This window comes from Haliotis rubra, unplaced genomic scaffold (assembly GCF_003918875.1).
Source record: "Haliotis rubra isolate DU_JTF1 unplaced genomic scaffold, ASM391887v1 Scf157, whole genome shotgun sequence".
Lineage (NCBI taxonomy): Eukaryota > Metazoa > Mollusca > Gastropoda > Lepetellida > Haliotidae > Haliotis > Haliotis rubra.
This window is the reverse complement of record NW_025765525.1, coordinates 503,477-518,791: the sequence shown is the minus strand read 5'-3', so window position 1 is coordinate 518,791 and position 15,315 is coordinate 503,477. Positions and strand designations below refer to the sequence as shown.

Below are 15,315 nucleotides of genomic sequence, written 5' to 3'. Positions count from 1 at the left end.
TGTCGCCATTGTTCGTAACATGTAAGGTGCCACATTCCTCTATAGGTTCCCATATGCAGGAATATGTGTCCAACCAATCGCTGAGCACAAAGGATAGGATTCTCCTCGTAGGTGGGATGGCTGCGAGGAGGGTGTTGCTAGCATCGCCATTATTAAAATGGTACATGGAGCATGGGTTAGTGATAACCAGAGTTCACCAAGCAGTTGAGTACGGGAGAAAAGACTGCTTTAAATCCTTCACGGATAAAGTCACTCAAGCCCGGAGAATGGGAGACGCTGACACCGAGTTGAGCCTGCTGGGAGAGTGTTTTAAACTCATAGGAAATGCTGGTTATGGGGGTGTTCTCCTCGACAAATCGAAGCACATGAACTGTCGGTTTGTGTGTGGAGATGACAATGCTAAAACAACGGTAAATGATCCCCTGTTCGTCTCCTTGTGTCAATTAAACACTGAGGACTTTGAGGTTATGACCGCCAAGAGACGCATCACCATGGATCTTCCAATCGTCTTAGGATTTTTTATCCTGCAGTACGCCAAACAACGCATGTTGGAGTTCTATTATGATTTCTTAGACATTTTCGTGGACAGAGCTGATTTTGAGCTTTTGCAAATGGACACAGATTCACTGTATTTCGCTATCCATGGTCAGTGTCTTGATGATGTTATAAAACCTCAGAAACTGTCTGAATATTATCACATGTTGAAGGGGTTCTGCAACCAGGATGATGTGACAGCGGACGCGGACATTCACTTTCTCCCTAGGACGTGTTGCGGGTGGCATGCTCAACGCGACAAGAGAACACCGGGGTTGTTTAAGTTAGAATCACAAGGTTGTCAAATGATATGTCTGAATTCAAAAACATACGTTCTCCAACAAGACGTTCAAGGGGAACGAATGAAAATAAGTTCAAAAGGACTGAGCCAACGCCGTATAGAGAATCCCTTAGAGAAGTACAAAGCCGTTCTCACAGACCAGCAGAGCAGGGGTTCTGAAAATGTTGGTTTCATAGCGAGACATAACACAGTGTTCACATACAGCCAGCGACGAATGGGGTTGTCCTATCTATATTGTAAACGAGAGGTGAGGGATGATGGAATATCAACATCCCCCCTAAAAATGGTGTTAAAACCAACCGAATATAGGTGAAGAAAAGTGAACAAACCCAACATCATCATGAATGTGACATTCCATCGTTTTCTCCGTGAACTTCCGTTTCTCAGTGAACTTTAGGGGAACGAATGAAAATAAGTTCAAAAGGGCTGAGCCAACGCCGTATAGAGAATCCCTTAGAGAACATGAATGTGAACGTTCCATCGTTTCTCAGTGAACTTAATCACAGTTTCGTTTTGTTTTTAATTTTGAGTGTGTAATATGCTTATACAGATTGTATTGTACTCCTATACATATATATATATATATTATATAAAATCAATGACTTGTGTGTGTATAATGTACATGTTTGTTTTTGTTGGTTTTTTGGGGTGTGGTCGTGTACGTGTGTCCTCCATGCTGCGCGCGTACACACACACACACACACACACACACACACACACACACACACACACACACACACACACACACACACACACACACACACACACACACACGGAAGGTTGGTAAGCGTCTCACCTTTTGCTGAATAAGCGTCTCACCTTTTTGCTGCATTAATATATGAGTGTTGTCTTATTACCACTCCATCCACAGGGGAAAATCACAAACACGATGAAAGTAGTGGGGTTTTTTTATATTTATTTTGTTTTAGTTTGTTGTTGTACAATCAAAGAGGGAGACATACAGACAATGTTATTGTAATAATAGAGAGAGAAACACACACATCTCTTAAAAATAACGAATAAATAAACCTATACTCGTATACCACAAACAAAGCCAAAGACTATAAACTGTCTATATATAATATAATAATAAATAATTATATTTATTAATAATAATAATATAGTATAAACACATATTATATATCTAGAACACACAGTCTTAAATGCATAAACCCAACCACCATTCCTAATACGCATGTAGACACAAACTCGTATAGGCACGCACAAAGCCGCAGCAGAGGCGAGTAAAACACATAAATACTATATAACAGTATATATATATATATAATGATAAGAAAATAAAACATCTTACAACACATAAATACTATATATATATATATATATATATATATATATATATATATATATAATAATAATAATAATAATAATAATAATATATATTACAACAGTCTTAAGCACATAAATAATACATACTCCACATTTATTTTTATTTTTTTTGTTGGTGAGCATTTCTAACACGCATGTACACACACAAAGCGGGAGGCGGGGTTGGGAGGCGACGTAAAAACACACACAGTCATAGATGAGAAAATCACCCCCACATCACAATTAAGTTCAAGATGGTGCATCACCCATCAATAACGAATCCAGCGATGAATGGAGGGGATCCTTTTCCTCAGTTTCTTCTTTTTGAGATTCTTCTTCCTCTTTAGCTTTCCACCACCCCCACCCCACACCTCCCGCAGTCGGGGATCAACAATATGTGTATCATCATCATCATCATCATCATCACCATCACCATCACCATCATCATCATCTTCATCATCACGACTATCATTATCACCATGATGGTGTTGTTGTTGTAGTTTGTTGGATTCTTCATCTGGTGACATATACGAGTAAACACTGTCACGTGTGTTTACAGTGCCTCTACTACCAGATAAAGAAGAAGCAGTATGGTGAGGTTCTTCTTCCCCTTGTTGGTGTCTCAACAGCAGTTCGTATTTCCTCTTTGGAACGAGCACCAGTTCTTGGGCTCGGATTGAGCTCGTGCACATGATTTCCTCTTATTTTATTGTGTTTGCGACTTCCTCACACTACTCACTAGGGAGTTCTTCTTCTTCCTCTTCTTCACCGCTTCCTACTTCTCCTTCTTCTTCGATGGGAGAGCGATTTCCTCTCCCAAACAAAGAAATGATGATTGGTAACTCCTTTCTAATTCCCACCAATAATTTCCTAGTGTTTACTCTACTCACCGACCTGTCTGCTATAAGCCGTAACTGGTTTTTCTTCTTCCGGAGTCTCGTTTTATAGTCCTCAGATAAAGGGATATTTCCTCGTAACATATTCAGACAAATCTCACACAAAGAATCCATTTGTTGAGTGGTCATAGTATCCAGTAATGCCTTCCGCTGTCTGTCGGATTGAGTGCGCGCAATGAGTCGCAAGAAAACATATGTTTCTTCGTGAAAGGGGAGGCGTATACGCTGCTTACTACTCATTGTATTGTTGGTGTATACACGGTCACCAGTTCCCCAGGGAATATATTAGTTCTGAACTGATACTTCTTGCTTCCTTTGGGTGAGAGATCTATCAACAAATAACCGTATGGATTATGTTCCGTTGCTCTTTCATACGCGTCAAGAAAGAAGCCCACCTTCCCTGGGAGGATCTGTCTACCAATGGTTGCCACCTGCGACGCGTCTCTTCGGTTCTTAAAAAGAACAATGAAATGTGAGTTCAGTGAAATAGTTCTGGCATACTTCCCGTAGCATGTTGATGGAAACAGGTTTTGGCTGATAACACAAACTGAAATGGTTAAGTGGTGACTCATTGTTGTGAATAGTTTACACATGCTCGGACTGCGACAGACTTCCTCAATAAGGTCGTCTACAACCAACAACTTGTGTTCACGCTCCTTGTTGCTCCATTCTATTATATCCTCTTCTTTAGGCAAACCCTTATGAAATTCAACTTTCACTCCCTCGACCCCATAAGTCGATGATTCGATGGTGTCATACAACCGCTGCCACATAGAGTAACAGTACATTATCTTCGTCAACCTTGTGTCAAACATAGCGTGGGCGTGATCTATAAGTCTCTTCGTGAACGAACTTTTGCCAGACTGAGTTGCCCCGCTTATGAAGATTGTGGATGGTGTTGGAAAGGGGAGCATAGCGTGGTTAACACTTTCCATGTTGTTGGTCGTATAGTGATTAGACTCTTGTGTGAAGTGGTGTTTGCTGTGAACTGACACAAAACGGGTACCTCCTTGCTATATATTCATAAACATAACGATCGTTTCCAGTATAGTTGTTGTGAGAAAATTGTTCAAGCATTATCTCTCTCAAACACCACCCTCTCAACCGGAACAAGAGATAATACACAACGTATTGTCCACAGGTTTTCCCCGTGAGACTCTGCACTCTGATGTGACTCCAAACAACCGCTCTTCTTCTGATATGACGACGATGATGACGTTGGTTATTGTTATTTATATCTTCCACAAAGTGTTGAACCTCTTTAAGTCTGTGGACTATTCCTCGATCGAAACCAAGACTATCAAAAATTTCAATACTGTTCTCGTTCACGTAAACAGCAAACCAGTGTTGACCATCTTCATGAGCTCTCTCTGTATTAACTATAATAGCAGATGGATAATCCTCCCTCCTTGTCATACGCTGCGCTAGGTTTTTTGTTAAATGATTCAGAGCGAACACACCCAAAACGTGGTGTCTAAGTATGGGGTCGCACTGTATGATACATTCCAGTTGGTGAGTGTTCATAACTTCGTTCACTACAGCACTCTTTCTCTTATAGGACAACGTTCCTGCTTTTCTCTATTTGAAAAATGTCGTCGAATTCTCCATAAACCACACACGATACTGTCTCGGGAAGCGGTGTCGCAAACTGCGCTTCAAGTCTAAGAGTTCCTTGTTTTAGAAGGCGTAGATATGTTCCATCATTGTTCTGACCGAACACCGGATCCAATGAAAAGACATACAATCCATACCCACCATGGAACTCATCCCGAGAAATGTCCACCCGATTAACACTTTCTCCATCGCCCATCATCCAACATGCAGTAGAGCGGAATAGATTGACGTAGGCTGGGATGTAGCTTCGACCTGTCGCCCCCTCCAAAGCGCAGTTTCATGGGACCTGACTCACCGACGATGGTGCCGTCGCAGAACAACACTATCTGCGATAAGTCCCAGTTGGCAAAGTTATAAGGATTCTTCTGGTAGTCACCCATCCCCGTGGCCTTGGAGGAGACAAACCCCGCTACAATCTTGTTTGGACGAATGCCTTGGAATATGTTATCCCACGCGAAGCTGGTTTGACCCTTGACAATAGAAAACATCTTAACTTCCGTTCTTCGATAGGGATATTTTGCCGGTGTCTTAGATAGCGCTTCATTGTGCCCCCATATGACCCCGGGATTCACACACACTTTCATAACCTTCAGAATGATGTCATCGATTTGAACGGCATACGCAGTATCCGTTTTGGTTGTCATAAGCAAGAATTGTGGTGTGGATCTGTACAATTTCACTTGCACGTCGACTTGGTTCAGTATGTAGCGTTTCATCTGAAAGAGGTCATGCATCAAGGGGGACTCCAGGTCGAACGTTTTACTCTGGGAAGTGAATTGATACCTGCTGAACATGCCCACATTATTCCCATTTGGGTTAGTTTCATCTAACTCTCCTGCGGTGTCCTTTGAAAAAAGTTGCGCTCCCATCTTTGTTGTGCTGTCGTTATAATTGGTGTTCAAAAGCGTTTGAATGATGGCTTTGTAAGGATAGTGATTGGTTGTTGAGTTAATCAACCGACCTTGCAACCACACGTCTACTTGTCCGAAAAGGGAATGCAAGAAGAGATTTATTGGACCGCATTCTTCGTCGGCAACCAGTTCTGAATTGTCCGCGTGAGTTATCTTACATTTGACATACAGGGAGGACCTTCTGAGGTCGATGTATTCCAACCCGTTTTGCCCACTAATGTGAAATTCGATCGGCGCGGATGCAGACAGAGGTGATACTGGTCGACAATCTTGTAGATAGACCCTTTCAACAGCTGTTTGTGTTGGTGGTAGGTCGAATAAGGATAATTCGGGGGTTGCGTTTCGGTGAAAAACTTCGGATCGTTTGTTAGCGCCGTCATATCCGATGGCTTGTTATGTCGTCTCTAGGGTTTGTTGTTTGTTTGGGTTGTCTTTTTTTTGAGTTGAGAGGAATGGTTTCAGTTATTAACCAAAGATGTCTTCAATGGTTCTCTTTCTCCCGGATCCGCGCTTCAGCTTCTTCTTCTTCTTCTTCTTCCCACTTGTGTTCCTACTTTTCTTCTTCTTGTTTATCACTGTGGTTGTTCGCTTTGTGGGGTGGTTTGTCCTCCTTCTTCTACTTCTCCCTTTCCCAGAGAGCGCGCGTCTTGCACTACTGCCTACGCGGCGTTGTCCGCGTTTTTTATTTATAAACCCCATTGCGCTTGTAGAGACTGAGTCGGGGTGTCGTCTGATCTCTGCCTTTGCTTGATCTACGACCTGCTCACTTGGGGTTACTATTCTTATGTCCTTTTGTGGAATGACCTCCTTGTCAGTGACGACTGTTGTTGACTTTGTAGTAGAAAAGGTAAGTGGAGGGGGTAATAAATCATGTGATGTTGGGCTTCGTTCCAATGTGATCATACTAGAAGCGGGTTTGAACCTGATAATGTTGAGGGTGTGGTCTGTTGTGGTATTGCTCCTCTTCCTTCCCTCAGCAACATCATCATAGTATTTACGCCACCTAGATATGTTTGGAATGTACAGACCATCATCGGTTTCATCTTTTCCTCGGTATTCTATTAAACTATCCGTCATGACTCCTCTCTTCGTTTTAGTCGAAGGGAATGTCTAAACCAAAAAAGGGTATCGTCTCAAATGAAGTGTCAATGATGACACATCTGTTAAGAATGTGGCTGGAGTGTCGCTTACATCTGTTATGTATATGTCGATCTGTTGAATAGTGTCATTGACGAGTCGAATGCTAATATCATATGGATCGTCTATTTTTATATTCCACGACTGTGTGGTTGTGGAATATGTTGTTGATTTTACCCGTCGTAGAAGTGGACGCCGTTCACCATCCACAATGATTGGTTCACATATGGAGCAATAGATGTAGAGCATGTCATCTGTTACCTTGGTCTTCCTTCCTTTTGCGCGTTTAGCATAAAATTCCCTCAAAGCAACACTCCAATGACCATCCAACCGTAGAGGTTGCTGAAGATATAGGGAAAACTTGTGTGGTTGGTTGTCTGGGAAGTATAAAGCACTGTTGTTGCTGTGGGCGACTATCCATTCGTCCTTCATTATGATATGTTATCCTTTCTTTGTGACTCACTTCTTCTTGGTGGCGTTGTGTTGGTATTTCTTTGTTTTTGTGTTATTGGTTCGGGTTTTATGTGATCTCTTTCGCGTCAACCCACGAATTGAATTTCGTTGGGAAACCCACCCATTTAACAAGCGCTTGCTTGATGCCTTTCTTATTACCTCCCCCCTTCACTGTCCTGTATTTTAGAATACTCTCTATACGCCAAAGTGTTTCCTTTGGGTTTTTTTTAAATTTGCTCAATTCAGATTGATAAAATGAACCTTGGATTGGGTCTGACTGCAGATCTTCAACACTGTATATAGGAATACCATCTCGTCTCTGTCGACTCGCAACTTTGAAGACCTCTTGAGTCCATTTCTCTTGGTACTCTTTTTCAAAGGCTCTCTTGCTCATGGATAGTCGCACTAGATCTCCGATCTTAAACGCGTATCTCTGAACGTGTGGTAATGTTTTGGGGGGTTTTACCTCTCTCCTCCTCACGTGGGAGGGTGTTTTAATCATTGATTTGTTACTGTCGTACATATCCAACCATATGCGAGCTTCGTTCGTGTGATTAACATCGGCTGGAGTTCTCCCGTTGGGAAGTGATCTGTGTGGACGGTGGTTATAGTTGTAAACAATGTCCTGAATAATGTTCGTGTATCTATACGTCCTCTTGTACGTGAAATATCTGTATAGCATAGTTCTCAATGTTCTAATAAAACGTTCGGCATAGTTGGCCTTAATATCATCATTTTGTGTAACAAAGTGATTAACATGAAACTGACTGTAAACTTTTTTCACAGCATTATTTCGGAACTCCGTGCCTTTATCCGTCCTCAGCGTGAACGGCACCCTCGCCCCCATATTTGTGAATAAAGTTTTCATAGCTGGGGCTATCTTTTCCGATGATTTGTTTTTTAATGGTTTGATCCATACAAATCTGGAAAAACAGTCAATGATAATAAGCAGGTATTTTACACCCTCGTTGCTATGTGCTATGTTTGACACATCGCATAAGTCAGCGTCTGCTTGTACCCCGACTCCGCTGACTATAACTCTATTTCTCTTGAATCTTCTACGTGGAGCTTTGTGAAGGGTATACGCGTCTTGCTTGTTAAGCCACTTCCTCACACGCTGCGACTTGATGTGGGGGTCCTTTCTTTTCAAAGCCTGTTCAAACTTTTGATATCCTCCAAAGGCACCTGGTTCCTTGGGGTCATAATACCTACGAGCTAATGTCTGCTGAGCCATACACCTTCTCCTCCACCACCGCGGATGGTGTGTTCCTCCTTTTCACTCTCAACACGCAATGATAAAGCTCTTCTTGCCAATGATCTGTTTTAAAAACCGTATCGCGATAGTCCCTGCATTCATATTTTAAATAATACAGCGGTGATATGGTGCGCAGACTAGGAATGATACTTATGTAGTCTCTCCACTTGGTCATAACGGATTCTTCGTCTATAGAGACTAGTGCTTGCCCAACTGATTCACGTGAGGTTGATTTCAGGTCTTGGAAAATGGTGTGGGCATAGGCCAACGTCAATAGATGTTGTAGTATTCGCGCAATAAGAACCGATTCCATTTCGCGGATGTGGTATAACTTTGCGTAGAACGTGGGTGGTGATTGAAGTTTGTTTAATGCGGTGTTGGTGATGTTATTATAATTCTATTTCATCCCCGTATTATATCCGTTGTCTGTGTGTGGTGATATACACACACCACACTCCACAAATATTCAAGCCTTTGTTGTAACCTCCCCAAATGTGTTAGTGACTCGTGGCTGTGATTGAGAAACCCCCATCTGGATAATAGTCGTGAATAATTGACACAACAGCTATACAATATTTTGTATACATATCACCCTGGGAAGAACGTCATCAATCACTGTAGGTGTCAATACCACAATATTCAAACCTTTGTTGTAACCTCCCGAATGTGTTAGTGTCTCGTGGTTGTGAATGGGGAACCCCATCTGGATAATAGTCATGAATAATTGCACAACAGCTATACAATATTCGCAAGCATGTCTTTCGTTTCGCGTGATTTGTCTCGACTTGTCGGGGGTAGTAAATCCTATGTTAATCTCCATTGGAAAATGTCCGGCAAAAGGCCTACATACCACTACTGAAGCCTATTTTGAAAGGTCATTTTCAGCACTTGAACTTTGTCTAAAATAATAGTGGATGGTATCAAGAAACAGGAAATTTCCCGAAGAATTCGAAACTGTGAAGTGTATTTGTGTGCGTGGGATATTTTGATTTTTTATTGGACTTGAAATTGAGGGTTGAAGGGGAAGGACATATATGTCCCTGTGGCATCCAGGGGGTTAACGTTATAATAGTTCGGGGCGAAAGTGTGCTTTATTACACTATACATGGTGGTAAAGCGAACTGTACTTCTTTTCTAAGATGCCAAATTTAATACTTTCTAAGGATAATTACGAATAATTTAAGGCAGAAAACAAACGACGGTGTCGGTGACCTAAATTAAGAATCCTCGCACAGGGTTAACTGGCGCGCTATTCTATTGATGTGTCTGCCCCCCTACGTTAAGACGAACGTAACCAGAAAAAAAAACAAATGATAACAGTTTGATGACGGTTTACATTCGGATTAAATATCTTCTCTGAATTATTTTAATTACATCTGTCATTAACGTAAACCATATGGGGCAATATGAACGTCGCATTTCTACTACCAACGTAAGTTTAGATCAGTACATTCAGATAAAGCTGAGTAGTCAAGCGACATTCCACGATTGCATTGTGGGAATGTAAACATTGCGAACGTTACCGTGTCGCTGAAAACTTGTGAGTCGAATTGACACATTTTAACCGTCGTAAAACATAAACGTAATGTTTCCACCAGTGATGTTAGCTGGATGAAGCAACTGCAAACTAAGAAACGGGATGCAACGGAGTAGTTTACTGTAGGAGGCCGTACGAGGCGATGACAACTGACATGCATCGTGACGTCGCTTACATTGTGACGTAATTTAAAATGGTTCGATTACGAGGGGGCACACTAGAATGGCGCAGTGACGGGATAACGTCATTCAATTGTTACGTCATCAAAAAACTATACCTTTATTGTCTGATAATGTTTGTTTTTTTCGATTGTTCTAACCGCTAGGCATCTTAGAATCACATTTAATACGTGAGTAATGATTGAAAATTATTTTTAAAAATTACAATATTAAATTCTCAATAATTTCTAAGAACTACATGAATAAAATACGAATAAATATTTTCTTTCAGGGTAAGGCAGTCATCAGCAAGATTATGAAACATCCAGAAAGCAGGATTCTAAACTGCCATAGCAGAATTTATGCTGGACCCTGATTTTAAACGTCAATATTTGTTTGCAATGATGTCTTCACCAACTCGACTTGTAGGCGATATCATATACAGATTTGGTTGAAAATATGCTGCATTTTGTGTACCAGAATATGTCAAGCACCTGTGGTAATAGATTTCAGACAAAAGCTAACAAACATAGACTAAGCAAATTGTATCGTGACACCCCTTTACATATGTATGGGGTGACGTGTCTGTTGAACATTACGACGTCATGAGGGTGGAACCATCTGATTATCTGGGCGTAGTTAGACTTCAGGATTGTCCCGGAAAATGCGTTTTTGAAAGAGAAACACGTGGTGGCAAAAGTTCAAAACGTCCACTATTTGGAAATCTGTGAAAGACATGAAACTGCACTTCGACATAGGAGTGATTCGACAGCTTACTATGACTTTGTCCTTTGTCTGTGTCGTTGTTGATGACAGCCAGAAACTGTGAATACTTTCGATACTGCGTCAAGTGATGGGGATCTGAAACATTGGTATGACACTCGTAAGACATAGGCAGATCCAGAGGGGCGTTGCAGGGGTTGCTCACATACTCATCCGAAACCCACATACTCTAGTACTATCGTGTAGCTTACCCATCCAGAAGTTGCCGAGAGATATGTCTTGTCCAGCCTTGGTGTACAAAACCCTACAACAACAAAGCATAGACCGGGTAAACAAATACAATTGTATTAGGAGATGCGCTTGTAAGAACAATGTAAACTTGCGAACAAAGTTGTACGAAGGTGGCGTAGGGAATTGGATGTAAGAACAAGGTGTTCAGTGCAGATTGTAGGAAGGAAGTGTAGAGAGGTTGTGGGAAGGGGATACACAAAGTCGGTTGTAGGAAGGAGGTACACAAAGTCGGTTGTAGGAAGGAGGTACACAAAGTCGGTTGTAGAAAGGAGGTACACAAAGTCGGTTGTAGGAAGGAGGTACACAAAGTTGGTTGTAGGAAGGAGGTACACACAGTCGGTTGTAGAAAGGAGGTACACAGAGTTGGTTGTAGGAAGGAGGTACACAGAGTTGGTTGTAGGAAGGAGGTACACAGAGTCGGTTGTAGGAAGGAGGTACACAGAGTTGGTTGTAGGAAGGAGGTACACAAAGTTGGTTGTAGGAAGGAGGTACACAGAGTCGGTTGTAGGAAGGAGATACACAGAGTCGGTTGTAGGAAGGAGGCACACACAGTCGGTTGTAGGAAGGAGGTACACAGAGTTGGTTGTAGGAAGGAGGTACATACAGTCAGTTGTAGGAAGGAGGTACAGACAGTCGGTTGTAGGAAGGAGGTACACAAAGTTGGTTGTAGAAAGGAGGTACACAGTACAGTTGGTTGTAGGAAGGAGGTACACAAAGTCGGTTGTAGGAAGGAGGTACAGAGTTGGTTGTAGGAAGGAGGAGGTAGGAAGGAGAGGTACAGACAGTTGGTTGTAGGAAGGAGGTACAGACAGTCGGTTGTAGGAAGGAGGTACAGACAGTCGGTTGTAGGAAGGAGGTACAGACAGTCGGTTGTAGGAAGGAGGTACACAAGGTTGGTTGTAGGAAGGAGGTACAGACAGTCGGTTGTAGGAAGGAGGTACACAAAGTTGGTTGTAGGAAGGAGGTACAGACAGTCGGTTGTAGGAAGGAGGTACAGACAGTCGGTTGTAGGAAGGAGGTACACACAGTTGGTTGTAGGAAGGAGGTACAGACAGTTGGTTGTAGGAAGGAGGTACAGACAGTTGGAAGGAGGGAAGGAGGTTGGGTGTAGGAAGGAGGTACAGACAGTCGGTTGTAGGAAGGAGGTACAGACAGTCGGTTGTAGGAAGGAGGTACAGACAGTCGGTTGTAGGAAGGAGGTACAGACAGTTGGTTGTAGGAAGGAGGTACAGACAGTCGGTTGTAGGAAGAGGTACACAAAGTTGGTTGTAGGAAGGAGGTACAGACAGTCGGTAGGTAGGAAGGAGTCGGTTGTAGGAAGGCACAGACAGTCGGTTGTAGGAAGGAGGTACACAACAGTTGTTGTAGGAAGGAGGTACAGACAGTCGGTTGTAGGAAGGAGGTACAGACAGTCGGTTGTAGGAAGGAGGTACACACAGTTGGTTGTAGGAAGGAGGTACAGACAGTCGGTTGTAGGAAGGAGGTACAGACAGTTGGTTGTAGGAAGGAGGTACAGACAGTCGGTTGTAGGAAGGAGGTACAGACAGTTGGTTGTAGGAAGGAGGTACACAAAGTTGGTTGTAGGAAGGAGGTACAGACAGTCGGTTTGTAGGAAGGAGGTACAGACAGTCGGTTTGTAGGAAGGAGGTACAGACAGTCGGTTGTAGGAAGGAAGGAGGTACAGGAAGGAGGTACAGACAGTCGGTTGTAGGAAGGAGGTACACGGTTGTAGGAAGGAGGTACAGACAGTCGGTTGTAGGAAGGAGGTACAGACAGTCGGTTGTAGGAAGGAGGAGACAGTCGGTTCGACAGTCGGTTTGTAGGAAGGAGGTACAGACAGTCGGTTGTAGGAAGGAGGTACACAAAGTTGGTTGTAGGAAGGAGGTACAGACAGTCGGTTGTAGGAAGGAGGTACAGACAGTCGGTTGTAGGAAGGAGGTACAGACAGTCGGTTGTAGGAAGGAGGTACAGACAGTCGGTTGTAGGAAGGAGGTACAGACAGTCGGTTGTAGGAAGGAGGTACAGACAGTCGGTTGTAGGAAGGAGGTACAGACAGTCGGTTGTAGGAAGGAGGTACAGACAGTCGGTTGTAGGAAGGAGGTACAGACAGTCGGTTGTAGGAAGGAGGTACAGAAGTCGGTTGTAGGAAGGAGGTACAGACAGTCGGTTGTAGGAAGGAGGTACAGACAGTCGGTTGTAGGAAGGAGGTACAGACAGTCGGTTGTAGGAAGGAGGTACATGTAGGAAGGTTGTAGGAAGGAGGTACAGACAGTCAGGTTGTAGGAAGGAGGTACAGACAGTCGGTTGTAGGAAGGAGGTACAGTACACAGTTGGTTGTAGGGAAGGAGAGTCGGTTTGTACAGACAGTACGGTCGGTTGTAGGAAGGAGGTACAGAAAGTCGGTTGTAGGAAGGAGGTACAGACAGTCGGTTGTAGGAAGGAGGTACAGACAGTCGGGTTGTAGGAAGGAGGTACAGACAGTCGGTTGTAGGAAGGGAGGTACAGACAGTCGGTTGTAGGAAGGAGGTACAGACAGTCGGTTGTAGGAAGAGAGGTACACAAGGTTGGTTGTAGGAAGGAGGGGTACAGACAGTCGGTTGTAGGAAGGAGTACAGACAGTCGGTTGTAGGAAGGAGGTACAGACAGTCGGTTGTAGGAAGGAGGTACAGACAGTCGGTTGTAGGAAGGAGGTACAGACAGTCGGTTTGTAGGAAGGGAAGGTACACAAGTTGGTTGTAGGAAGGAGGTACAGACAGTCGGTTGTAGGAAGGAGGTACAGACAGTCGGTTTGTAGGAAGGAGGTACAGACAGTCGGTTGTAGGAGGTACAGGAAGTCGACAGTCGGTTGTAGGAAGGAGGTACACAGGTTGGTTGTAGGAAGGAGGTACAGACAGTCGGTTGTAGGAAAGGAGGTACAGACAGTCGGTTGTAGGAAGGAGGTACAGACAGTCGGTTGTAGGAAAGGAGGTACAGACAGTCGGTTGTAGGGAAGGAGGGAGTCAGGTTGTAGGAAGGAGGTACACACAGTCGGTTGTAGGAAGAGGAGGTACAGACAGTCGGTTGTAGGGAAGGAGGTACAGACAGTTGGTTGTAGGAAAGGAGGTACAGACAGTCGAGGTTTGTAGGAAGGAGAGTACAGACAGTCGGTTGTAGGAAGGAGGTACAGACAGTCGGTTGTAGGAAGGAGGTACAGACAGTACAGACAGTTTGTAGGAAGGAGGTACAGACAGTCGGTTTGTAGGAAGGAGGTACAGACAGTCGGTTGTAGGAAGGAGGTACAGACAGTCGGTTGTAGGAAGGAGGTACAGTACACAGGTTGGTTGTAGGAAGGAGGTACAGACAGTCGGTTGTAGGAAGGTACACAGACAGTTGGTTGTAGGAAGGAGGTACAGACAGTCGGTTGTAGGGAAGGAGGTACAGACAGTCGGTTGTAGGAAGGAGGTACACACACAGTTGGTTGTAGGAAGGAGGTACAGACAGTCGGTTGTAGGAAGGAGGTACAGACAGTCGGTTGTAGGAAGGAGGTACAGACAGTCGGTTGTAGGAAAGGAGGTACAGACAGTCGGTTGTAGGAAGAGGAGGTCGGTTACAGTACAGACAGTCGGTTGTAGGAAGGAGGTACAGACAGTCGTTTGTAGGAAGGAGGTACAGACAGTCAGTTGGTTGTAGGAAAGGAGGTACAGACAGTCGGTTTGTAGGAAGGAGGTACAGACAGTCGGTTGTAGGAAGGAGGTACAGACAGTCGGTTGTAGGAAGGAGGTACAGACAGTCGGTTGTAGGAAGGAGGTACAGACAGTCGGTTGTAGGAAGGAGGTACAGACAGTCGGTTGTAGGAAGGAGGTACACAAAGTTGGTTGTAGGAAGGAGGTACAGACAGTCGGTTGTAGGAAGGAGGTACAGACAGTCTGGTTGTAGGAAGGAGGTACAGACAGTCGGTTGTAGGAAGGAGGTACAGACAGTCGGTTGTAGGAAGGAGGTACAGACAGTCGGTTGTAGGAAGGAGGTACAGACAGTCGGTTGTAGGAAGGAGGTACAGACAGTCGGTTGTAGGAAGGAGGTACAGACAGTCGGTTGTAGGAAGGAGGTACAGACACAAGGTTGTTGTAGGAGGAAGGAGGTACAGACAGTCGGTTGTAGGAAGGAGGTACAGACAGTCGGTTGTAGGAAGGAGGTACAGAC

General features: G+C 43.8%; 1 protein-coding gene across 3 annotated transcripts in view; it reads right to left on the bottom strand.

Moving 5' to 3' along the window:
* LOC124271057 (lysosomal thioesterase PPT2-A-like) overlaps positions 1-15,315 on the bottom strand; it is a 58,289-nt gene that overhangs the window by 24,641 nt on the left and 18,333 nt on the right. For all 3 annotated transcript variants that reach the window (XM_046706124.1, XM_046706123.1, XM_046706125.1), the window contains exons 5-6: positions 11,097-11,149; positions 10,900-10,983 (exon numbers count right to left, since the gene is read on the bottom strand). In XM_046706124.1, coding sequence (XP_046562080.1) covers positions 10,900-10,983; positions 11,097-11,149 — 137 coding nt within the window. The remainder of the gene's footprint in view (positions 1-10,899; positions 10,984-11,096; positions 11,150-15,315) is intronic.